Here is a 26248-nt window from a genome sequence, read left to right on the forward strand (position 1 = left end):
TTTATAATAAATAATATAACAACTAACAAGACGTAGGTATTTTAATACTGGTATTCTTTCGGGTTTTCATCTATAATCGATAGGTACTCAAAATGGTTTTGATTTGTCGGAAACAAGTAAATGACATTAAAAACTATTCAGTTAATGAATTATTGCTGACTAAAATATAACATTTTGTCAGATTTCCAGGTTTTTCATTCTATGCGCACATCGGTTTACATTTATAATATTTACTTTAAGACTGAGCTGAACAGGAACAAGGTCATTCATAGTTCATTCAGAGAGTAATCTCAGCGTTGAAAGGACGTCATTTTAATTCAGTCTAACCTCAAAAACCTCTAACCATCGGGGATTTATTTTAAGAAACGCAATAATTATTAATTACAATTCTCGGTCAAATGAATAATCATTATTATTATTATTATTATTATTACCTTCAAACATAACATGTATGCGACGTAACCTGAAGCCGGCCAAACGAATATAGGGCTGTCAAAATAATATCAATCTAATTTTACGTTTTAAAGAGTTACAAATTTTAAGTTAAAAATAGCTTACTGTACAGATGGAATAATTACATACTTCCAATCGCCAAACGGCATACAACATTCATCTAAAATAATTGAGAAAAGACTAGCTGATTATGTTATGTTATTTTTGTATTGTTCTTATTTTTTTGCTTATCAAAATATTTCACATATTATCTGATGATGTGTATTTTGGATATATCGTAATATGTATCTGGTCTCACTAAAATTGCTATTAAGTTGATATAACATAGGAAAATCTGTAAATCATTAAAATGTTAATTTCGTTATAGTTTTTAATTAAACCGGTGCAATTACATATTAGATTTAAACACTGTTGTACTGTGTGACTTTTATAATATCAGATAGCCTTACGCGAGATGGGCAAGATAAAAAATAAAACTGTAGGATGTCAGCAGAAGAGGAAACAAACCCCAGCTCATTGGATAACCGAATGGTAAGCAACTGTATATATTATAATTTTCCACCAAATTGCACACAATTAAAAACAATTTATCATAAAAACAAGTAAGACGTCTTCGACAGCCCTGGGTGATTCGATTCTGCGTCTTGCTCGCTGCGATCCGCTAGCTTTGAATAAAAAATAATCTGTGGGTGACCACGTTAATAATCATTTTTTATAAGTATAAATTATTTCTTGCATTGGCTTTACTTACCAACAAAATACAATAATTATTGTACCTACCAACTAAAAGTAAAGTTGCGTTACTTGTTTGTAAAAGTGTCAGACTAAATTTATTTAAACCAATCGGGTAAGTAATAAAAAGTCACTTTCTTTTTATAATAAATTATATTCCACGTTTTTTTTTAAATATGCATTAGAATTAAACAATATGTACCTATTTTTTTAATAATTATGTAATAGATCTTACACATTCAAAATAAATACTATTCATTAATAATGTTTTTGGATAGCACATGAAATAAAAATGTAGGTAGATATGTACGAGGGTGGGTCAATAATTCCTTAGAAAAAAGCATTAAAACAGGTTTTATTTTTGTATTTTTTTTTTATTTCTCAACATAATTTCCTTGGAGCTCAATACACTTGCTTAGACGTTTCTCAATTTTTTTTAAACCGTCAGAAAAATAAGTTTTCGGAAGGTCCTCAAAATAAGCATTTGTCCGATCGATGACTTCTTCATTTGAAAAAAAACGTTGTCCACTTAGCCATTTTTTTAAGTTTGGGAAAAGGAAAAAGTCACTGGGGGCTAAATCTGGCGAATACGGTGGGTGGTCGACCAATTCGAACTTCAATTCTTCAATTTTAGCCATTGATCGTAAACATGTGTGAACACAGGCATTGTCCTGATGAAAGAGGATTTTTTTCCTGTTTAAATGAGGCCGTTTTTCTTCAATTTTGTTTTTTAGCTGGTCCAATAAAGATGCATAATAATCCCCTGTTATTGTTTTTCCTTTTTCCAAATAGTCAACGAAAATAATTTCACGTGCATCCCAAAATACAGTAGCCATAACCTTACCAGCTGATTTTACGGTTTTCGCCTTCTTTGGACATGGTTTGCCTTCGCAATCCACTGCTTTGACTGTTCTTTCGTCTAGGGAGTATAGTGGTGTATCCATGTTTCATCTACAGTCACAAAGCGACGAAAAAATTCATCCGGATTGCGTTGCATGAGCGACAACAGGGCTTTAGAGGCCACCACCCTACTGCGTTTATTGTCGACTGTGAGCAAACGCGGCACCCATCTTGCAGAAATATTTTTCATGCCCAATTTGTCATGTAAAATAGAAATGACGCTACCTTTTGAGATCCCTGTAACCTCAATTATCTCACTCAACTTTAATCTTCGGTCACTTAACACCATATCGTGGATTTTATTGATCATTTCTGGTGTAGTCACCTCTACAGGACGTCCTGAGCGTGGTTCATCCTTTGTTGATGTACGACCACGTTTAAATTCATTTAACCAGTTATAAATAGTTGCAAGTGAAGGAGCAGATATGCCGTGAACTAAATCCAACTCATTTTTATTTCCTTTGCTGTTAACCCTTTTATATTAAAATGTTTAATAACAACTCTAAACTCAATTTTCTCCATTTTCCATTTTTCCATTTTCCACAAGCAAATTTTTTTTTTAAATGTACGAGAAACACACAACAACCCGACCAATCTGATTGAAACTTCGCAGCATACTGAATCGGTAGTGCCGCTGCATGAAAACAAACCGCTTGTAGTACTAGTCGCGCCACCTGTCGGCTTTTCTAAGGACTTATTGACCCACCCTCGTATTTCAACATCCTTCGTATGTTTAGTTCTCGGACAATTTCAGGTTAAAACGTTATTAATATATTATTAAGTTTATATCGTGGCTATCCATCATATTGGTTGCAATTACTTGCCACCAAACAGCTGATTAACAAATTGAATTTAGTAACATTTACGTATATTAGAAGATATCATTTGTAGGTCACCCCATTCTTTATTCACTTGGACAGTGTTTATGATTTAAATTTAATTAAGATAACATTATTTACTTTAGACCAAAGCATTGTCGGCGACCTTTGAATATTACCAGTAGAGCAACAATTCCGGACCACATGTAAAAAAATCATATTTTCAATTCTCAAGGGCAATTCTGTAGAGCGTCCCCTTCGTTAACCGTTAAGGGCCACATGCTCAGCGTAGGTCAAAATAGAGCTTTTATGATATTTTCAGAGCATAACCCTGGACATTCCTTAAACGTTGTAGATAATCTATTTATATAATTTTGAAGCCTTATTATCCTTTATATTTATTTTAAACATTTGATGACTACATAAAGTATTTTTATTAAATAAAATAGTATTCTTTTAAACCTCTCGATTTAATGTTTTAAAATATAATCATATTTCAGTACGTCCATGTGCAGTGGTGATAAGATTTTTTAGATCTATTAATTTTAAAACGTATTTACAAAACCATTAGTAAAATTAATCTTAACATTATATAGTGACATATTTACGATAAAAAAATATATTTTATAATCTTTAAACTTTTTTTTAAACGGTACATGTTCAAACACGCGCGTTAACATCATCTTACTCCCTACTTCTTTAATCTTTTGTCAATTTATGGCTACCGCCGTATGTTGTAGCTTAACCACTGGGAAATGCCAATAGAAATGGCGTATTTCAAAAAAATACTACATTATTCCTAGGTCAATAATTATTATAAAGCAAACATTATTCGTAGGATGTTTATCACACTTAAATGGTCAAAGACATAGCTTATGATCAGTATCTTTAGAATTATCTTCAAATGTGTTAATCGTGCCCATTTTTGAATAATAAAATGCCTAATTCTTGTCAAATTTGGGATCAAAAAGATTATAAAATATAATTTTTTATCGGAAATATTATGTCACTATATAATGTTAACATTAATTTTACTAATGGTTTTGTAAATGCGTTTAAAAATTAATAAATCTAAAAAATCTTAACACCACTGCACATGGACGTACTGAAATATTACTATATTCTAAAACATTAAAGCGAGAGGTTTAAAAGAATACTATTTTATGTAATAAAAATACTTTATGCAGTCATAAAATGTTTAAAATAAATATAAAGGATAATAAGGCTTCAAAATTATATAAATAGATTATCTACAACGTTTAACGAATGTCCATGGTTATGCTCTGAAAATACCATAAAAACTCCATTTTGACCTACGCTGAGCATGTGGGCCGTTAATCAGTCAGTAAACAACGAAATAGTGGTACGTGATATTCTATGCATCTCGACCTTAAACGGAAATAATTGCATATTCCTATACCCAATACAATATTATTATACACGTGCGATAGTAGTCATAACTCAATAATTAATAATTAAGGTGAATACTCCACTTAGCAGAGGCACCTAGCGGCAAAATACGAAACTTGCAATTTGAGACATATATAATATTGTGATATAAATAAAAAGGATTTCCAATGACAAACATTTTAATTTTTTATAAATATCGTTGTTTTTTGAAGAAATATAAAAATTTATTATTTTAATACGGAGGGTTTAGAGAGGGGGGGAGAGTTTGGGATAGAGATACCTGGAAAACGATTATGCAGTCAGTCAATCTATGTTCATAACATCTTTATAATAAATGTATTTAATTATGTAGGTAATTTTACGTGTTCATTAGAATTATGAATATTACAATTTTAATTCTCAATCTTATTGGCTATCCAGTCAGTGTATTTGGCCACATCCGTGTATACTGCATAATGTTTGGGATCACAGATGCTGGCGCCGGGTTTTTTGATGGCGACAGAAACGATTCCTCGTAAGAACCAGGTGATTTCGTGATCGGCCTGAGTGATGGGCAGCGTGAGACCCCCACCACTGTCTCCGTTACAGACTCCTTTTCCTAAAAAATACACAAGCCAGTGTTACCAGATCTATGACTGCTTAAAAGCCTTAAGGCTATACTTCAGCTGAGGCATGGTCTAAAATATCGTGACTACGCGACGCGCAGATTGTGCAAACGACGCATGACGAACAAAACATAATTTGTCATAAAAATTCAACATGTGTCCATTTAATGTTATGTTTATTGTTCTATTAGTAACAATAATAATATATTGATGGATATGTTTTATTTATCAAGTAAATGGGTAACGTTTTTAGTCATCTTTACACGATTTAAGAATTAATACCCCCGTCGCCATCACAAAACAAATTGACGTGGTCACAGCTCGACGTTCTCTCTCCGAATGCCAGCGAGTCCAAAATTTCGTCGCGCCTATAGTTGAAAATTATTTGCCGTTTCACTGATGTATCGTCTTAAGGCTATACTTCAGCTGAGGCATGGTCTAAAAAGATCGTGACTACGCGACGCGCCGATTGTGCAAGCGACGCATGACGAACAAAACATAATTTGTCATAAAAATTCAACATGCGTCCATTTAATGTTATGTTTATTGTTATTTAAGTAATAATAATTATATATTCATTGACATGTTTTGTTTTTTTTTTTTGAGTAAATAAGTAACGTTTTTTAGTCATCTTTACACGATTTGAGAATTAATTCCTCCGACGCCATCACAAAACAAATTGACGTGCTCACAGGTCAACCATCGCTCTCCGATTGGCAACGCGTGCGAAATTACGTGTCACCTATTATTGAAAACTATTTGCCGTTTCACCGAAGTATGCTCTTAAAAGGTTATTAGATGTTACAACACAAAAGTGTATCTCATTAATAATATAATTTATTTGCATCAAACCCTCCACAACATCCCTGACCAGCACTCAGTACCCAGTTTTCATTAGGCATATCATGAGCAGCGTTGCCGACTGAGCGTTTTAATTGTAAGATCTAACCATTTTATAATAAGCATTTGCTTGCAAAATTTTCATCTGGCGTATAGCGTTAAGTGTAGCATTTTTCGACACCGCAAACAGCTTCAAACTTCTCATAACAAAGCTAGAATATTTTACCAGATTTGATTTAAAACCAACATGCTGGTCTTTTGTACGTAATATTTTAAAAATTAAATCAATGTTATCTACATACAAAATAATGACTAAATTGGCTTTTATCATTATAAATTATTAATGGCTTATTTTATTAGTTTATGGAATTCTACTCCGTATCGTGTCTCTCCAAAGAGATTGGACGGTGCTCAAAGAGAGAACATAATACCATCATTTACGTATGAATACATACGAAGCAGTATGAAACGGGAAAAGACAGTTGGTATTACTGTAAACTATCAACATGCTACCAACTTCTCGATAGCGTACATCATCTCGTATAGCAAACATGGCGGATGTTTTGTGCCAATTCTCCAAAAAGGTTTGATTTTTTATAATATTCGTCAAGTCAAAACCATGGTCTCTTGCAGTGCAATAGGATACCAAACTTTTCACAGGTATTTATAATAATAATATTTCAAAATAATATGTGTTTTTTGTATTGCCATTAAAAATAAAATACTTCCAGTTACATTATTCTTTCTTACCCACAATCCTAATAAAGTTTTTATTGCGGGAACTTTTGCTAATGAAAATACGCTTATCATAAATTGGTTGCAAGCTGAGTATTGATTGAAAAAAATACTCAGCGGAACGTTTTAATCTCCGAGTACGGCCCATTTGCGGCAAAGTGTACCTAATTTCATTATGATGGCATTTGGCCTACAAAAAGTGCTTCAAACTGACATTAAGTGTGTGCTCTCTCTGTGGGCACCGTCCAATCTCTTCATGTCTTTCAGTTCTTGTAAAAACAATGTTAATAATTATGACACATTTTTTTGAAATCCTAGATACTTTTTGAATTTTGAAAAAGTCTACCATTTTTTCCCATCTAGTTTATTTTCTTACCCTATCTGACATTTTTTTTATACACTGACACACGTGATATGAAGAAAAATAATCTCTGACGACAGATGTTGTGTCGACAAGCGGCGTATTATAATAATAATTAATCTGAAGGCAAATAAAAATTAAAGGAAATCACATCAGATCCTCATCTCGCATAATGGATTTCTGACTTCGTGGATAAACGGCCTAAGAAAATGATTAAATGATGGACAGTGAGCAAAGCCTTCTTACCGTCTCCATTTGGATTTCCAGCGCAGAATGTTTTGTCGTGGAGGAAGGTGCTAAAAAAATTGGCATTTGACTGAATGCAGATTAAGTCATTTGTGATTGGAATATCAGCAATTGAGAGTGTCGGCGATAGAGTGCCATTTTCATTGTAACCCCATCCTACAACCTAAAAACAATCAAAAAAATCGTTTACATAATATGTAGAATATACACCCTGAATAATTAATGCGCGAATTCCCCATCAGAAGACAAGTATAAGACAAAATTCGAAATACATAGAAAACAAAATACTTAGTAATGTTTTCTGATTACATTTTTGGATTTTTTTTTAAAACTTTCCATTATAATACATTCCTACTTTACTACATATACGACAGATGTCGAATTAAATTATTTTTATAAAATAAACTGATTACGACTGAGGAACGCCCCCAAGCGAATAATTTCATTTTACGCTCCCGTGGTGTACGGATCTGTCAATTAACGTAATTTGAAGCTTTAAATAATAAAAATACGTCTAACATCGTCAGGAGTTATATTCAAATTATTATTAGTAAACTTTTGGTTTATTGCAAAGAAGAAAAAGAGTCGCATCTAAAAAGAGAACCGATACATTGCTGTTCACTTTCCAATGACATTTTATATATTATATCGCATGGTCTGTACCTAATGAATAACGAGGTCTAATTAATACATAATTTGCTTACATTTCCAACACGATCAAATACGCTCTCCTTCCTTGTATCCGTCTCATCCCATATACAAATCGGTTGAATATATTCATTATACACAACGTCTTCGGCCAGCTTCATAAGCGCAATGTCATTTCGAAGTGTGGTCCAATCCATATCCTCGTGACGTATAATTTGTGAAACCTATAAAATGACATAATCTTTCAATGCATCATAATATTATGTCGATCCCTAACACAAAACACATGTAACTTAATGTACCTCAGTACATAGCTCGAATGTGACATTTTAATTTGAATAAAACGGCCATTATTAACAAATTTCACTCGACATGGGGCGCAGGGTAAAAAATGTCTCATCGGCACGTATGCAGAAGCTATTTATTCATTTGGGCTAACCGCGTGACGTCACTGACCCGGCATGTCCTCGCTTGCGCGCACGGAAGACAGTTGCAACATTGCGCCTAATTTTGTTTTATGACTAAATCCCAGTCGGGACTATTTTCAATATGCAAACCTGGCTACAGGACGTACGTCATCATGTATCGATATTGCGATATTGTCGACATGAGCACTTCAGGACCACACAGCGGCACAATATTTAGCCACCAAATTAAGTAGATATGCCCGTTTCACACTGGACACCGGTGTCTAGACACTGAAGTGTCCAGCCACTCGACTATCTAATGTAGCTAAAAGTACATGGCCACGTTTTTGCACGAGTCTCATTTTTCATTCTATTATTATTTATATAAACGCCTCAGTCGCTGATGATTTAACGGATATTTTCGCGTCCAAAATTAGAAATACAAACAATACAGACATAAAAAACTGGCTAATATATGGCTGTAATAAAAAAAAGTGTTTGTGGCGCGAAACACTGGTCTCTCCGTTTGAACGTGGCCATTCATTTATGTGTAAATGCAGCGTCTCGAGACACTGGTGTATGGACACCGGTTTCTCTTCTGAAACGGACCCAAGTGCAGTTGTGCGCAAAATTTGAATCATACCACAAAATCATTTTGTCAGTTTGCAGATAATTTTATTGGGCTTTTTGTTTTGCCTGTGACCAATGCGAAGTGTACTCATATTGAGTTAATAATATCTAGCAGGAGAAGTGGTATATGTCAACAAAATTCCGAAATGAGTTAAGTACGTACCTAAATGTATGTCTAAAATTTAATCCATCTATTCACGAGAACAACAATATAAGTCATGAAAAAAAAATGCTTATACCCGTTTTCGTTATTTTTAATGTGAAAAATATACAGAACAGCGTCATGTGACTTATACCTCTACTCCCAATTCGCTTTGGCGTATAATTAATACTGCGGTGCTGTTAGAATCGGTGACATATACCCTAACTAAGAGGTTAGACAGTGCCTATAAAGAGAGCATAAAAATGCCAGTCTGATGCACTTTTGTCAACCAAAACTCTATTACAACGAAATTAGTTACACTTGGCCCATTCTCTTGCTGAGCGACGTAATATTTTTGCCGGTAAAATCATAAATTATGAGTGATATTTCAACACGTATATCCATTGCATTTCATTTAGGCTTCGTCATCGCTAAATCTTGGATTGTAACGACTCCAAAAACCGTAAATCGGATAAGGAGTTTGTTTTTATTTTCCCATGAAATTTTGGTCTCCTGATTGGAGTTAAATAATCAATGTTTAATGATATTGACACACCAACTGCAAAATATGACTGTGTTTTCAAAAGAGAAACATTTTCTTGTCAGTAATTTTTCAGCTGGTGTGTTTCAACCATTAAACAGTCTACATCCTTGAATTCGATAATATTATAATAATATTTTAATGAAACAAACCTCCATTTCTTTTTGTCCTGTCTCGAATAGATCACGATTATGTTTCCCTAACATAATTAAAAATTGTTCAGGCTTCGTGTCTCGTCCAACACAATGACCAGCTGTGGAAAAAATAATAACCGTAAGTATTATAATCACGAGGCATATAAAAATGCAGAGACTGCGCTGAATCGGCCGCGTGCATAGAATACCGGAGGATATGTAGGCGAGGCGGGCTATGTACGCAACCCTGATGACAAGAGAAAACCTGGATGGCCGAAATTGAAATGGTTGAACTGTGCCACGGGAGATTAAAAATACTAGGTCAAAATAATTGGAAAGTGTCAGCGCTGGATCGTTCAGGATGGATCAAGTTTTTGAAGGAGGCCAAGACCCACCAATGGCTGTAGTGCCATAAATGACGATGATGATTGTAATTATTATTAAAAAATACAGCGCTCGAAATGGAAAAGTTTACGAACCGGAGCGCTCGACAAATTTTCTGAAGATATTTACATAGTCATCAAATCGTATGTGTATTTTATAAAAATAAGTGTGTCAGATTTTCTGTCTATGGCCTATCTAACTCAGACGGTCAAAATATTTTTTCCACGAGACGGAGCGATAATTTTACAAAATCACGAGCCGGCACGGCGCTCCGGTGCGTTCCGTTCCATTTCGATCCCTGAAAAATATATATATCCTTGTACCCGGTTGAAAAGAACAGTCGTAATCATGCACTACTGAGTATTGATGTACGGCACGGCGGTGTCTCAGGTTTTAATACTCAGTCCATGATTTTCAAAGTTCACTGATGTGTAAATACGGGCATTTGTATTTAAAAGGTCTCTAACCTGTCAATATGAATCTCTGAGATATAAGTGATCCACCGCACTGGTATACGTTCTGTCCATCTCTTCCAGTTGGCTTTTTATAAATGGCTGCATGCCATGGCCAGTCACCGCGGAGTGCTTCAGTTCCTCGAATTATCAGTGATGTATGTGCCACTACCCGTCTTCCGCACCCAGATTCAACCGATGACTGCAAATATATGACAGAGCTCAATTTGCACTGAAATGCATCAGCGGAAACATATGGTAATCCTCGGCCGAACTGTCGCCGGTCGTCATCGTCATAGTCGTGAAAAATAGAAATTATTCTACTTTGGGCACGACTCCAGAGAACAATACAAAGTGACATTTCACGATCAGTACGATCGGGGTGAAAATCTGTCCGTTAGTGCAATTTGAACTTAATAGAATTAGGGTTGCATAGTAGGGGAATATTAGTGGGAATATTAGTACATTATTTTCTTCTGGTTACATGTAAATTGTACATATTAAGCCGGGTACTCATTAGCGAGCCGTAACTGTGACCGTTGCAGATACTTTAACCAGTATGGACGCCAAATAATTAGTTCGCGAGCCTAATAAATAATTATTTCGCATCTAGGGTTGGTTACAGTATATGGAACAGTTACAGTTACGGCTCGCTAATGAGTACCCGGCCTAACATTTCGCTGTATTATTACAGTTCACAGTGGGCAGTCGTACTAGAAAGATATGGCCGAATAACACTGATATCAACAAATAACGCGTTGTTTGTTGAGCATTGGAGACAGTAATGTTTCAATTTTATTAGATTCAATAAGAAAATTATTTTAAACTAATTGTTAGTCAATATCTGATAATAACGCTGTCATTATTATTAGTACACAGGTGCACCTTGATACTTACGAGCGCATACATGCTTACCTACTTTTAAACAGCGCTCGAAATGGGAAAGTTTACGAACCGGAGCGCTCGAATTTCTTTGAAGAAGTTAACAATAGTAAGTTTTTTTAAAATTATTAATTACCATGTGGTTACATGGTAGGTGGTGTTCTTACAAGGTGGTTGTTAGTAATTTTGAACAATCACGAACACCCAGGCTTTGAGAAAAACACATAAATATTGTGTCCTCGGAACTCTCGGGCGGAAGGCCAGTTCCTTACTCACTGCACTACAAGAGCTGCCACCAATAGTAAGTAATCAAATTTTATAAACGTATTTTATAAAAATAGGTGTGTCAGATTTTTTTGTTATATGGCGTACCTATCTAGTTTTGAGGGTCAAATTATTTTTTTCACGAGCCGGAGTGATAATTTTACCGATTTCACGAACCGGAACGGCGCTCCCGTGCGCTCTGGTCCATTTCGAACCCTACTTTTGAATCATTCAGAACTTTAGAGAAATATATAAGTCTTTTCCTTGTATTCCGGTAGTTTTTATTAGGTACTTACGTATAAGTGTTTTTTTTATTTAAACATGAATTTGATCTCAATGCCATACGACCATCGGTTTCCGATACAGAGCTCACGGTAAACTGTGACACGGCGAAATGCATTCGTACAAATTTCCGGATTCGTTTTTTTTGTATGGGTATAAGATACTGACTTTAAAATGAGATTCGATCCAAGTCCTGTCTCTCGCAATATCGAACGCTGTTAAATAGTCAGGACCGTTACAGAACCAAATTCTCTGACTTTGAAGTGCACGCAGATACCAGACGAAGGATCCGTCTTCAGCTAGTCTAGGCATCATCATAGCTGACCCAAGAGAATGGCAGTCTTTCGGATCTGGAAAATGAGAAGAGTTAAATTATTCTAATAGTAGTATTGTACGTAACATATTTCAGAAAAGGTACGAAGTGAATTAACCTAACCTAACCCAACCTAACCTAACTAATACCCATTTTCATACAGTATGTAACGCATGTCGATTTTCTTTCCGAGATAACGAAAAGTAAAACGTCTACTAATTCATTACCGAGCAATGCCTCTAAAACGCGAAATATGTTATGGTGCATGTCGCGGACTATCACGTGACGTCACAGTAAGCTGCCGCTACGGGAAAAAAACTGTATAATGTCGTTTTTCTTGGTGTTTAAAATGTTATCAGACTGATGCCCCCATCCCGTAGCACATTGTGAACCTTTAAACGAACATTGTCAGTTGGCAAAATCTGCCGAAATCAGCAAAACAACAATGAGGTTACCTCACGTTGAATCGCACTGCATCGACACCTGCATGACGTTTTTATCATATTATTCTACATGTTTACACATTTTCGAATCATGTCAAAATCACGTTTTTTGTTTTTTTGTGGTTGGCACTGTATTTTCTAGAAGAATATTGTCTATTACCCATGGTCTGCGGGTTGGGTTCTGTTCAAAATATTATCTATTGATATAATATCGCAAGCAATTTTAACGTACGCACACGTAGGAACTGTTCAAATTAATTGAAATTAGCATGGATAATTATTAATAATTAAAAATACTACTACCCACATTAGAGTTGGCACTCTCTATAATTGAATTTAGAGAAGTGAAATATCGTTCAAAATATTCTGCAAAATGACGAAACCATAGACTAAATTAGTCGCCGTGACATACATCTCAATATAACAACTTAAGCCTCTTGCGAATTCCACACATCACCAAGCTCCTTTCTGTAGACTTATAACAATTTTTTTTAAATTATCCTTTTCCAAATATGTCGATTACCTACCTCTTATATAGGCATAGCAGAGTTGTGTGGCAAAAACAACCTCTCTGAATATCTCTTCCAGTGATGCCGAACATTTATCCATCGGCACAATTCTCACATGAGCCTGGTAAATTCTCAATCCGTCTATTTTATAAAGGTTGTCGTGGTCTGTGCCAATCATCTGAAAGAAGAAAAAAACGTACGTTTTGTGAGACTTATTTCTTCAATAATAGGGATTACGATACCGGTATTTAAATATTTATCAATACCGAAATACCGGTTTTTTTAAATCCAAAATACAGGAATTTTCGGTATTAAGAGAGCACACTCGTTTACGTTTTTGAAAATGAAAGTAATGCGCTGCTAAAATGCAAATGTATTGAGTGAATCCAACAGAGGTGAAAAAATAATAAAACAAATTCCATCAAATATATTTATATAAGTAATTGTCGCGATGAATTATCAAAATATTATTTCTAAATAGAAAACATCCGTGACAAAAATGTTCGATTGTTCTATAATTATTGTTGACTGTACAAGCGTTGAATTTGAGAAGCTTTTCCTGCAGCCGGACTTATTTGCAATCGATGAACTTGTGAGGGCTTTAGTTAAAATTATCAATATTTTCAAATTATTTGTAAAAATTCACTAGTTCTACAATTATGATCAATACATATTTTTAAATGTCAATGGTAATGCAATCCCTATTCAATAATACAATTATGTACATGTTTGATTCTAAGAGGATCACACAGGCCTACACAGAGTAGGGGTTGTATTAAGAGATATTTGTGTTTACGAGATATTTCAATTTATTTTTTAACATATTGTGGACATTACAAATTATAAGTTTAAGACGTTCACAACATGACATGAAACATATTATAAAGAAAAAAGTTATAAAAACGATAAAAATTAAAATATAAAAAGAGAACACAATAAACTACTGAACTATACATACAAAAGCAGTGAAAATACAATTATATATCAATAGAAGTTCAAAGAAGTACACCGAGTTTGCAAAGGAGACCCAATTTTAAGAATTTATAAAATAGCGTCCGCCTAAACTCACCATCACGCAAGTGGAATATATCAACACCCGAAGCAATTTGGTCGAACATAGTTATCGCCCTCCCAAATGGCATTACCAGTGGCAGGTTGGTTCTGAACCTTGGAAGAATAAACAACTGATGCTCTATATTTATAAGATAGTTATCAGGGACACACAGGTCAACACTGCCCAGAATGACAGAGTTCTCATTTATACCTCGTATAAGTCGAAAAAAATTCATAGCTAAATAAAGATATCTTCTAAATTGCAGACTGCATGTATGTACGCATACCTAAGAGACAGTTAGTTGGATAAAGCCACGGATAGTATCGATACAACCACAAGTAAAGGAGTCTCAAGAATTTCTTCTGAACCCTCTCGACCATAAGACCATTCTTCAACTGACGCGATGCCCAAACAATATAAATGTTAGCCACCTACTTAACCTATTAGGTCGATCAGTGGCGAAGGGTGACTTTTGGAAAGGGGTAGGCTGTCACTTGTCACACTTGTCAGGTATACTTACGAGAAATAAGAAGATAATACGATATTACTACTAATGAATGGGCACACACTAATGACAACGACACACTAATTTAATGAAACTTCAAAAACTCACTGACGACATAAAATTAAGCGATCAGTTTAAATTAAGTACGTATTTTTTCAAAACATTTATACACATCAAAAATCATTAGATAAAAGTTCTTTTTATTTTAAAAAACAGTCTATATTAATTAATATTCGATTAAACACCATAGAAATTATTTTTTTAAATCATCTAATTATGAATTATTTAGTTTTAGGCTCTGCGATCGGAGCTTACCTTAGTTCATACAATTCGATAGTCGGGGCTACGTGTCGTAAAGTCCATATGAAAAAAATTGAGAATTATTTGAAACATAATCCGACCTTTATTATACGTCTTTATTATAAATGTCTACTTTATTATTAATGCAAAGTATGGAGCACCTTTTTTCATGCAAGGTTTGCCCAGTAAGCTGCAATTTCGACGAGATCCTACAACCCGAGGAAAATGGTGTTGCCTTCGCCAACTTCTGGGGCGACACATTGTAGCTATTGAAGACCCGACACGACAAAGATCATAAGGTTGCACGGATAGCAGAAAAGTCGCTTTCTTCATATCATTAAAGATTATTTTATAAATTTAAGCTTCCATGCTGCATCGAATGAAATAAAAATAAATTACTAGAATCATGAACCAGGAGACGAATCCTTACCATTGCAATGTGATTGGAGATCTGATTGCTCCATTGTTTATGTTGTTCCCATAAGCAGATAGGCTGGATTTCAGCGCTGATTGTGACTGGCCTTGAGAGTCTCATCAAAGATATTGATGTTCCTGTATTGTACGATTCTCCAAGGAAGTCAATATGGGTAACCTGAAATAAAAAGTATGTAATTTGTAATCATCTAGCTAGAATGTAGAAGAATGATACGAATCATGTGCCAGAGAGATCGACTAGCTGAGGTACTCACAAAAAGCAATATTTTCAATAGAAGTCAAAAACGAAAGTCTGTCATTACTGTATTACTTATAAAGCATTAGGTAGGTATTTACAATTTTAGTATTGTATAATTAAATATCTTTGTCATTATTATTTTTTGTAAACATTCATCTCCGTTGTAAAATAGGGTACGGTTCGGTGCCGCCAACTAGGCACCGAGACAACAGGGCGCGGCACAGATGAATGAAATCAGAATTCAAGCACTGGAGCCACGGAAGTAGTCAACCTTTGGAAACCCAATGTCCGCTGCTACAGAAGCTCTCAACTTTCAAGGCAAGACCATCGTGAACGTTTTACAGTCCGACGTCTTCCCCAGGCAATCTCAACCTTTTGGAGCGTGGCGTACAACCCGGACATTCCGGGGTGAAACTGGACGTTCTTGGTTTTTTTTAGAAACTTGATGTCTACCACCCCTGAGGTTCTCAAATGTTGTTGGTGGACGACCGTTTTCACGACTTTGTTGTATTAAGACGATACATCAGTGAAACGGCAAATAATTTTCAACTATAGGCGCGACGAAATTTTGGACTCGCTGGCAACACGTCAATTTGTTTCGTGATGGCGACGGGGGTATTAATTCTTAAATCGTGTAAAAGTGACTAAAAACGTTACCCATTTACTTGGAAAAAAAAACATGTCAATGAATATATTATTATTGTTACTAATAGAACAATAAACATAACATTAAATGGACGCATGTTGGATTTATATGACAAATTATATTTCGTTGGGCATGCGTCATTTGCACCCACGACCTGCAATCCGCGCATCGCCTAGCCACGATCTTTTTAGACCATGCCTCAACTGAGGTATAGCCTTAACAGATTAAATGTTTACATTTACCTATTTATAATTACACTATAACCTCGCCGGTCAACCGGTGTGTAACCATCATCTGCTAATTTAGATTTCAGATAATTAATATATTTCTTATAACTTCATATGTTATGAAACGTTAAAATAATTAATAAATATAAATACTATTATACAAAAATATCAACTACCTACATCATGGGCCCCACATCCCGAAGCGGGCCCCCTGGCCGCGATGTTTGGCGGGCGCCCCAACCTATCGCTAAGGTTCAGGGCAATTTAGTAGTGTTTTATACATAGCATTCCGTGGAACTCCAGGTTCCGGGTAAATAAAGAGTAATATGTGTTTTTTACGGGATTTTTTTTTTTTTTTTAAATAAATTCACTTGAATTGTCGGCACTCGACGTTCAATTATGAAGCGCGCTATAATATGACCCTTGGCCATATTGGATAAATGGTCATTTTTATTCTTATTTTAGTCAGGAAACACGATAAGAATAATTATAAAATTCAAATTCACTTGTGAAATAGCGCCGCAGGTGACTTTTTTTACTATTAGAGCATTTTTTTGTGTCTTTATCTCACTTAACTGGTCGACCTACCACGCCGGGCCCCTCCCAAGCCCGCCCCCCTATGCTAGAACCCTATCAGTCCCCCTTTGTTGGAGCCATGACCTACATATAAACGTATAATGTGGCGGAATTTAGATAACCTTGAGACACTATTAACATACTAGTATTTAAATACATATTGGGTATGTACGAAGTATTTTATATATGTTTTTACTTACCGATATGTTTTGGAATGACGGTAGGGCAGGAATAGAAAATGCAATAAATAAGTGATCCTCTAATAGAATTTCCGGAACAAGTTTTATGCAAAAAACAGCTGTAAACAAAACGAAAGGCTTAATAATAATGATTTTATATGTTGGGAACGAGCAGAAAAGAGAATCAAAAGAACCTAAGGCGCAATGCAGACAGATATTTGACTCAAAACCAACATAATCCTAACCAACTAAGTCGAAAACTCGCCTGTCAAAATATTCAAGTCAGATAAACTTCAATGTAGATCGTTTTCGTACGACGTTGGTTTTTGCGCATAAGAAAACAACAAATTAGTAGATATTTTGGATAATTGATTGCAAAATTTGTAGCTGTAGTATAGTAGCGATCAAATATCTATTGTTTATCAAATTATTCTGCAATAATATATTCCCAGCGAATCAATTTCCAGTAAACAAACCTTAGCTAGATCAGCAAGTTGATTGGCGATATTAGATACGGTATATTATTACAGCTACATATCACAGCACATTATATCATTACGGTGTATTAGCCGAATAATCATTTTTCATGGTATCATATTTTCTTACGACTATAATAAAAAATAATATTTCACAAACTACTCGATTTAAAACGCTGACTCTATAATTAGTCTAATATGATTATGTACCAGAATTTAATGTTAATGTATTACTTTTTATTGTATAAATAACGAAGAATAATTTATCTAAATGTCACTCGAATCCAAGTACCTAGCTCGTAACTATCTCAGTAGATTATATGTACTATCATTGTATAATATACTATTGTACCGATACGCTGCTAATAAATCTCACCCTGCTACATCGTAGACTTCATTATCATCATCCTCAACCCACACATCGAATACCACAGTAGTGACCCAACAAATTTATGGGGGCTGGTAGCCAGGTCATGAACTTTGCTAAATAAAATACGAAAGGAAAAATCACTTAAGATGATATAGGTTGTTTTTCTACTCAGGTCCCTCAATCAAGTAAGGTCAATTAGAATAAATTATACTGTCCGACAACAAGATCTCGTCAATAACCGGAAGTTGCTGTAGTCGCATTATAGAAGACTTCTCAGTGAGATACCTGTCATGGCGGCAACGCATCTTTAACCTTTCCACGCGGATGGAACACCTGTTGTACACTAATTAATTGGCCATTCGATATAATTATCATGTTATTTAAATGTTGTAATTAAAAAGTAATTAAATGATCCGCATTCAACAAGAACGTATCGGCTCTCTTTTTAGGTACGACTCCTTTTCTTCTTCGCAATAAACAAAAGGGTTACTAATAATAATTTTAATATTTTTCCTGATCGTTTTAGACTCATTTTTATTATAAAAAGCATCAAAATACGTAAATTTATAATTATGTACACCACGGAAGCGTAAAATAAAATGATAAATTTGGGGGCGTTCCTCATTTCTCAATAACTAAACAGGAGGGGCTTGTTAAAGATCTACCATCGTAAGTTGGCAGCCGGTCGAATTTGAAACTAAAATTATCTATCGAGGATAAATTTGTTACAAATGCCATTTAATTTTACAACATGTTTCTCGAATTATGGATTGCATAATATTTGTACAGAAATCTACTACCAATAAAAAAATATAAATTACCATTTTTTGTTAGTTATGGTAATATTCTCAATGTCATACTAGCGCCCTCGCTGAAATGCCAATTTATGATGGTAGATCTATAGTTCACAGTTTTAACACGTGGACAAGAAGTTCTTGTTCGACAGTATCTACTAATGCACAGCGTTTCAATTCTTGAAGGAGATTTCTTATCGTGAAATTTCGTTTCATTATTATCGCCACATTTACGCGATATGGTGGGTCAACGCGGTAATTGATTGCGAATCTCAAGCTGTGAATATCATGAATTCTGTGTGTAGTAGCGGAACTTTTTGAAATACATGCGAAGACCACAAGCAAATAGCATTCTATGACATAGCTGTAATATCATTTTGTATCAAGTTTCAAACTCTAAATAATAATTGTTACAATTAATCTTTTACTATAATTGTTAAATGATTTTTATTTGTTATTAATTATTATATTGCATAACAGGACATTCACTTAAAAATATTATATTACATTTCCTGTTTCTGAAAAAAATCTTTTTCCAGTCAAGTAATTTTTTGTGGGAAAAAATATTCCACGTGCTGTTGTTGTGGTCAGATTACTAAGAGTAAATTTATTATTATAAATCCTAGACTTCTCAATTTGCAGATCAAAATAATAGACAATCATGTCTAGATGTACCTACTTTATTCGAAAAGTGTATTTATACATAAAAAATCGGTGTGTGTACTTCTGTACGCGCCTTAGAAGTTATAATTCTTTGGCGTAACAAAACAAAAACACAACTTGTGATAATCTAGATCCTTCGACTAGCTCTTAATTATTTTGTTAAATTACACACTCAAGAAAAAGGACCGCTTATTGGAACGCCGTTGGTTTATTTCTATACACTTTAACTTATATTACTAAATAATATAATTATTTATCGTTGTTTTTATTTTAAAGTAACAACTGCCACAATAACGTTTAATAGTTTGTTTACGTAAGAAATTGAAAATGGCCGACAACAATAAATTCGCTGCCTAGGCAACGGAACAATTATACTATATAATCGTCATGATTGGAGTATCATACTGTGGCATAATGGTAGTGCGTTCGGCTGATAAGCGAACAATCGGTGGTTCGAATCCAATCGAGTGCGTTTATTTTCGGGTGAAAAAATAAACTATGTGTTACATGTCACACGCCAAAAATACACTCTGATCTGATTTTCCAAACGCGCCCAAAGAAGTATAACTTCAAAAATCTATGTATTATGTGAAGTAAAAAAGTTCACATTGGTCAAATAATGCTATATTAATTCAATTGATTATTCAGTTATTATATTTTATTGAGACACAATATTGTTATTATGGTAAGTACATTAATCTTCATCAATTATTAGGTAACATAAAAATATGATTAATAAACACTACCATTTATTTGAGAATTTTACTCAATTATTGACAAAAATACAATAGGTCATGTTATCCAGTATCCATGCACATGGAATGATCTTTCCCACCTTTATTAGAAACACGTTTTTATAGGACAATGATTTATTTTTCCGAAAAATACGTTAAGAAATTCTCCACAAGATGGCATTAACAGTTCGTTTTATACAAAAAATGGACTTGAAATGATATTTATTTTGCTTGTGGTCTTCAATTCGACTTTGGAAAGGCAAAAGGGCGTAATCCACACAAGTCAAATTTTACAAGAGGCACAAAAACGTTTTTGTTATGGTTTTTGGTCCAAGTTAAAATACAAAATAGACATAAACATATTAATATGTAATTTGGTTTTTATATCCCTACTCTGATATTAATTATTGAGTTAATTAAAAAAAAAACTAACAAACATTATGTTTTTGTCGTTTTTCCCACGTCGTCATTTTTTTTAATTGCTAGCTAAATTTAGATAATAAATCGGCATTTGCAGCTTACATCGTTTGGACATAACGTGTATTTAGTTGTGTACAATGTTTTATGCAATAAAACCTATTTGGAAAAAACTGAGAGTTACGCCCTTTTTCCTTTCTATAGTCGATATGCATTAATTAATTATTTAGCGACATTCATACTGGGAGTTACCAAGTTATGTGTTTTGTGAATACCAACATAACCACGTCGACTTTGCATTTGATTTTTTATAGTTTTTGTATACTTACTGGATATAGCCACTTGGGGGTGAATTAGTACCGCATTACATCTCGCCATCCCGACACCATCGTACTGGATCAAACCCAACCATGGCCAAGCTCCCCAGCTTTGCAATCGAAACTCTGGCGAGTAAATCTTTGACCGGCCGCATTCTGTAGGGAGCTGAAAAAGAAAAATTCTTCTCTTTTGAAAGAACACAAATAGTAGGTAAATTCTTAAATTCTCTGACAAATTATTTATTTAGTACCTATGTCTATATGAGTCGCCTCGAGTCATAACTCACTGTATGCAATTTTTTTCATTTTTAGTTAAATATACTATTTTTTTATTTATTTAGGTCAACCAACAGGATCAATCACAGAGGATAGATATGGATATAATATAGAAAAAAATAATATGTGATGGTCCCAATAACAGGCGGACACAAAAAGCATAATAAAACAAATTAAATTAGATCAAATATTATATACAGCTGTAATGAATATAATTAGAGAGTTATTTAAAATCGTTAACGAAAAATGGAGAGACAAAAACAGAAAAACATAAAAAAAGTATATACTTACATAGATAAGACAGATAATGTAAGAAAAGAAAAATACAATTTTAAAAGAAACTAGAGAATGTTTAGAGCATTAACTACGTGTTACGTTTAATAACGCTAAACATTTAAATTACATGCTATTTAAATACAAAACTTACCTTTGAATTGATGGAAAATGATGACTTATGCCATGCATCTGTGCTTGATATTATTAGTATCGTATATACTATGTAAATGTGCCACAATCTGAAAGATACAAACAAAAATTTAAAAGTTTCTAGGAAAAATATGCATGACAACAGTTGTTCAAAATAATCATTATAATACTCAATATTTGATTGCATACTAGTAATAATTCACTTCGTGTTTGTTGCAATTGGACTTGTTATATGGTTGTTGATTTTGGTTGCTATGGTTTTCAATCTTATATTTTCCGCCTGTCGTCGGTGTTGCCATCTCTGCTCCCATACTTGTCTTGAACTTGTTATTTGGATTGCTATCATGTTTAATTAAATTGTTTTTTTTTTATTTAACGAAAAATTTGTGATCAAATTGAGATGCACGTCGCGTACTATTAAGTCCCACCCACATTGAGGTGCATGTCACGGTCCTTGTCGCCTGCTGTCACGGGCTGCCGCTACGGGAAAAAAGTGTGTAATGTCGTTGTTCTCCCATCCCGTAGCACATGTTGAACCTTTAAACCAAGGGCTGTCAACCTTCTTATACCTACCGCCCACTTTTGTATCTCTCTTAGTAGTACAATTTTCTAACCGCCCACCGGTTTCACAGTAATGGTGATTTATAAATTAGGGAAGTAACTCTACTTCATAAAATTTATAAAGCAAAGTTACAGCAGGTTAACGCATATAATAATAATTACTTACACAAATACGTTATGTCAGACTTTCGCTAAGTTTTTTCAGAATAAATCTTTATGAAACAACTTACTGTAGTTAACTTTATCTTTTTATTTATAATTTGCATACATATAAGCATAAAGTCTGATGAAATTACATTTAATTAATTAAATTTATTAATGAGATCCTTTACATGAGAAACACAATGAAAATGTTTTTATAATCCCTACCGCCCACCATGAAAGCTGAAACGCCCACTAGTGGTCGGTAGGTAGTCCACGACATGCACCATAATAATATACATTCTTCAAACGACTGCTGTCAAATTTTCAGTTAGATCCATTGATATACTACTGGATGAATCATATGCTTCTTAAAATGACGCCCGATTTTCAGCGACTCGGCCAGTGCTAAAACTTACTGTTTTAATATCAGCGGACTTAACTCGATATAAGCTCACTTAATATTTGTATCGAAAATGACCTGGCAATAATTATGAGTAAGCCCGATCTAGCTTGCATCTTACTCTAACTAATAGTCAGCGCATGACGACTTGCTCTGTCCGCTCAGACATGAATTTTTGGTAGCTTGCAAGCTTTATGTTGCAGATACCCTTAGGGTCACTATCCCATGAACGCAAATTTAGTTTTACAGCCAGGGCAATACGGGTGAAATTCGAGAATCCATGTTAACGGTCTTAACGCATTATACCTACAAGGAAATATTATAAGACGAAATTATATTATCTTCTTTTGTGGTACATTTTTAAAATGACACTTGTATGGGAACTCCTCATCTAGTAGTATATCAATGGTTAGATCAGAGTTAAAGTTTTAGAGCTACGGCTGTCAAAATTTAAAAAAAGGCAAGGGACAATAATTTATACACATACCTGTATTTTTTTAAATTTAAAATTTACTTATTTTTTTATATATCCAACATTACAAAATCTAGCAATTACATCTTGCCTCAGTTTACAAATTCACAGTATTCAACAAAAACAATTTTGAAACCTAGTAGGGGCACTTGCAGAGTTTATAATTTTGGATTGTGGCATTCCTTTATATACCTATATATTCAAAATACTTTTATGATTTATTATCGAGGGTTTTTAACGAGTTCAAGTACGCAAACTACTCTATTTGATGCTAGTCAAAAAAAAAATTATACCGGCTGAGGAAGATACCTTATTGAAAACGATTCGTCTACCCGCATCGAGTATTGCTAATTTGAGTTCGGTCAGGGCATATGAAACCACCTTGCTAAAACCCTGGAAAATTCTTTATAGCGCAAGGCAGTGGTGATTCTGGTGAATATTTTTCATTTATCATTCATTATTTTATATTATTAGATTATGACATACTTGTTGGATTAAGTGATCAAGTGAAAGATCTGACACCATTCATTCTGCCCTGAGAGAAGCGGAAGATCGAGAAGGATGATAAGTCTTGGTCGCTCAAAGGATGGAGAATCAAAATTAAAAAGTGGTCACGATCCTCAAGCATGAGTGTACGACCAAGAAGAGAGAGTTGGATTATTACCACACCATAATATGACGTTGAGTTTTGTTTCATTCAGTATAATAATGATAGATACAGTCACATTGTATTGCACGGTGTAATAGATGATGTAGTATTATGGAATTATAGTTGGAAACAAGTCGTCACTGTTCTGGCAGATTGCATATTGGGTTAGTTATACCAAAATGTTCCTTATTTCAAACTTTACCGTCTGGAAACCTTCTTAATAAATAAACAGTCTTTATTTTAAAGTCATCCTTTTTACGATTACTTATTAAACTCACATGATAGACCATTTCAAACATTTTAACAGCTTCAAAGTCAAATTACTCAAAACTAGTATTCTCCAGTTAGGGTGTTCTGCCAGAACAGAGACGAAATATTCACTGGATAGTGATGTTATCACCGTATTTCGCAGAATTCAATAAAAACTATTTTTCAAATAGTATAAACAAATTAGGAAATCATTAGACCAATAATTATTATAAACACTAAAATGGGATTATGTTGAAAAATAAATATCACTAAAAAAATGTAGATTTTTCAAATTACCTTAAAAATAATTGCTTCATCTCTACGATAGCGTCTTTATTCAAATGATTATGGGTACAGTTTATTTAATAAAATTCGGTACACGTGCATCCGCAAAAATAGCTTTTTAAAACTAAACAGGTTTATTCAATTTGATTTAATTAATTTATAATCGCTCAATATCAAATAAAATAAATGGTGGGGAGTCTTAGGCCCGTTTCAGACGGGACACCGGTGTCGCGCTCGGTATACTATAAGAGGCAATTACTATAGGTATTCAAATATGTGGGCCTTTATATTATGTTTATGAATGCCCCAGATCTAATGAGTCAACACGTATTGGTACACTTTTCCGTCAGCCGCTACATTCTCAAGCTGCCGATACACTTGTTTTTATTACCGCAGCCAGTTTTATGTTCTAATTTATAACGTAAAATTATGCGTTGACTCATTAGCTCTGGGCGTTCATAAACATAATACAAAGGTCCCTTTATTCGAATACAAAGGAATCCTATATTATATCGAGCGCGACACCGGTGTCCCGTCTGAAACGGGCCTTACTGATGAAATGACAATGGATAGGTAATTGGATGGGTACCTAAAAAATATTATAATAAACGGTAATATGTGAATGATTGTGAAATCTGGTGAACCGGTTTCCCATATCGATTATCACACATAAAATCCTTGCCTTGTAGCGAAATGTTCAAATTAAAATATTATCTATTAAAAAAATATTAGAATTTGTTATCTTTTTATTCAATACTGAAGGGTTAAGAATGTTAATTTATTGTATATAGTATAGAATGAAATTTTAATAATAATTACAAGATAAAAAGAACTTTTTATATAGAACATTTTTAAATTTTCTATTGAATTATTATGCTCAATATGCTCAAACTTGTACTTGATATGAAGTAAATAAAAAACAAACAAATATAGAATACTGAAATGTCATTTTGACATTTAATTTTGATTTCCATAGTAACGCACGTATATGTTAATAATTGAGTTGCTAGGACCACCCCTTAAGCAACCATTAATAGTCTTTTACTTTTTACGGACTTTTCTGAAATATCTTTCCATACAAAACAGAATTAACTGAAAATGAATTCAATTCTGCTAAAAGTATTAAAAGAATGCATTGGCATCGTGTTCTGATATATTCTAAGTTTCAAATGTCTAGCTAGTCGGGAAGTTAGTTAAAAATCGATTGCAAGATTTGTACTGGACAAACAAGAATACGAGCTAATAAAAACTTTGTAAAAAATCATTATTCTACAGAGAAAACTTAAACTAAATTTTAATAATAAATATGACCATAAAATATAATATGTAATAATAAGATGGGGTCCACTTCAACAAATTCACATTTTTTACAATTGTAAGTCTATCTTTGACATAAAATAAAATATATATTTCTTTTTAATGTTTTCAGATACAGAAATTGTGAATTATCAAAAAAATGTCTCAAATTGCAAGCTTCGTATTTTTCCGCTAGATGCCTCTGCTGGTATAAGGATCGTATATAAGTGTTGTACTCTTGTACTGATACTTGAAAATACATAATAATATGTATACTTTTGACAGCATAGTATTCAAAAGACACTGTTACTGAGTGCTTGGATTATATGATGATAATAACCAATACGAAAAACCGGTTTATAAGATTTTATATTTTTAGCATTACCTGATACCGACAATACTTCGTCATTATTCTCAATATACCTATA

The 26248-nt window shown here is 33.9% G+C and overlaps 1 protein-coding gene across 1 annotated transcript; it reads right to left on the minus strand.

Moving 5' to 3' along the window:
• Window positions 1–3612: 3612 nt before the first annotated feature.
• LOC147073131 (uncharacterized) lies at window positions 3613–24650 on the minus strand. The gene is made up of 12 exons (XM_085945243.1): window positions 24537–24650; window positions 21766–21853; window positions 21075–21228; window positions 17313–17410; window positions 15421–15582; window positions 13150–13309; window positions 12035–12216; window positions 10454–10640; window positions 9621–9721; window positions 7805–7972; window positions 7101–7263; window positions 3613–4911 (listed from the first exon to the last, which is right to left on the minus strand). Exons 1-12 carry the CDS (start codon window positions 24554–24556, stop codon window positions 4706–4708), a joined length of 1689 nt encoding a protein of 562 aa, XP_085801369.1. The 5' UTR covers window positions 24557–24650; the 3' UTR covers window positions 3613–4705.
• Between the last annotated feature and the right edge of the window lie 1598 nt (window positions 24651–26248).

The sequence above is a fragment of the Rhyacophila brunnea genome, unplaced genomic scaffold (assembly GCF_057557595.1).
Source record: "Rhyacophila brunnea isolate RB1 unplaced genomic scaffold, BYU_Rbru_1.0 scaffold_18, whole genome shotgun sequence".
Lineage (NCBI taxonomy): Eukaryota > Metazoa > Arthropoda > Insecta > Trichoptera > Rhyacophilidae > Rhyacophila > Rhyacophila brunnea.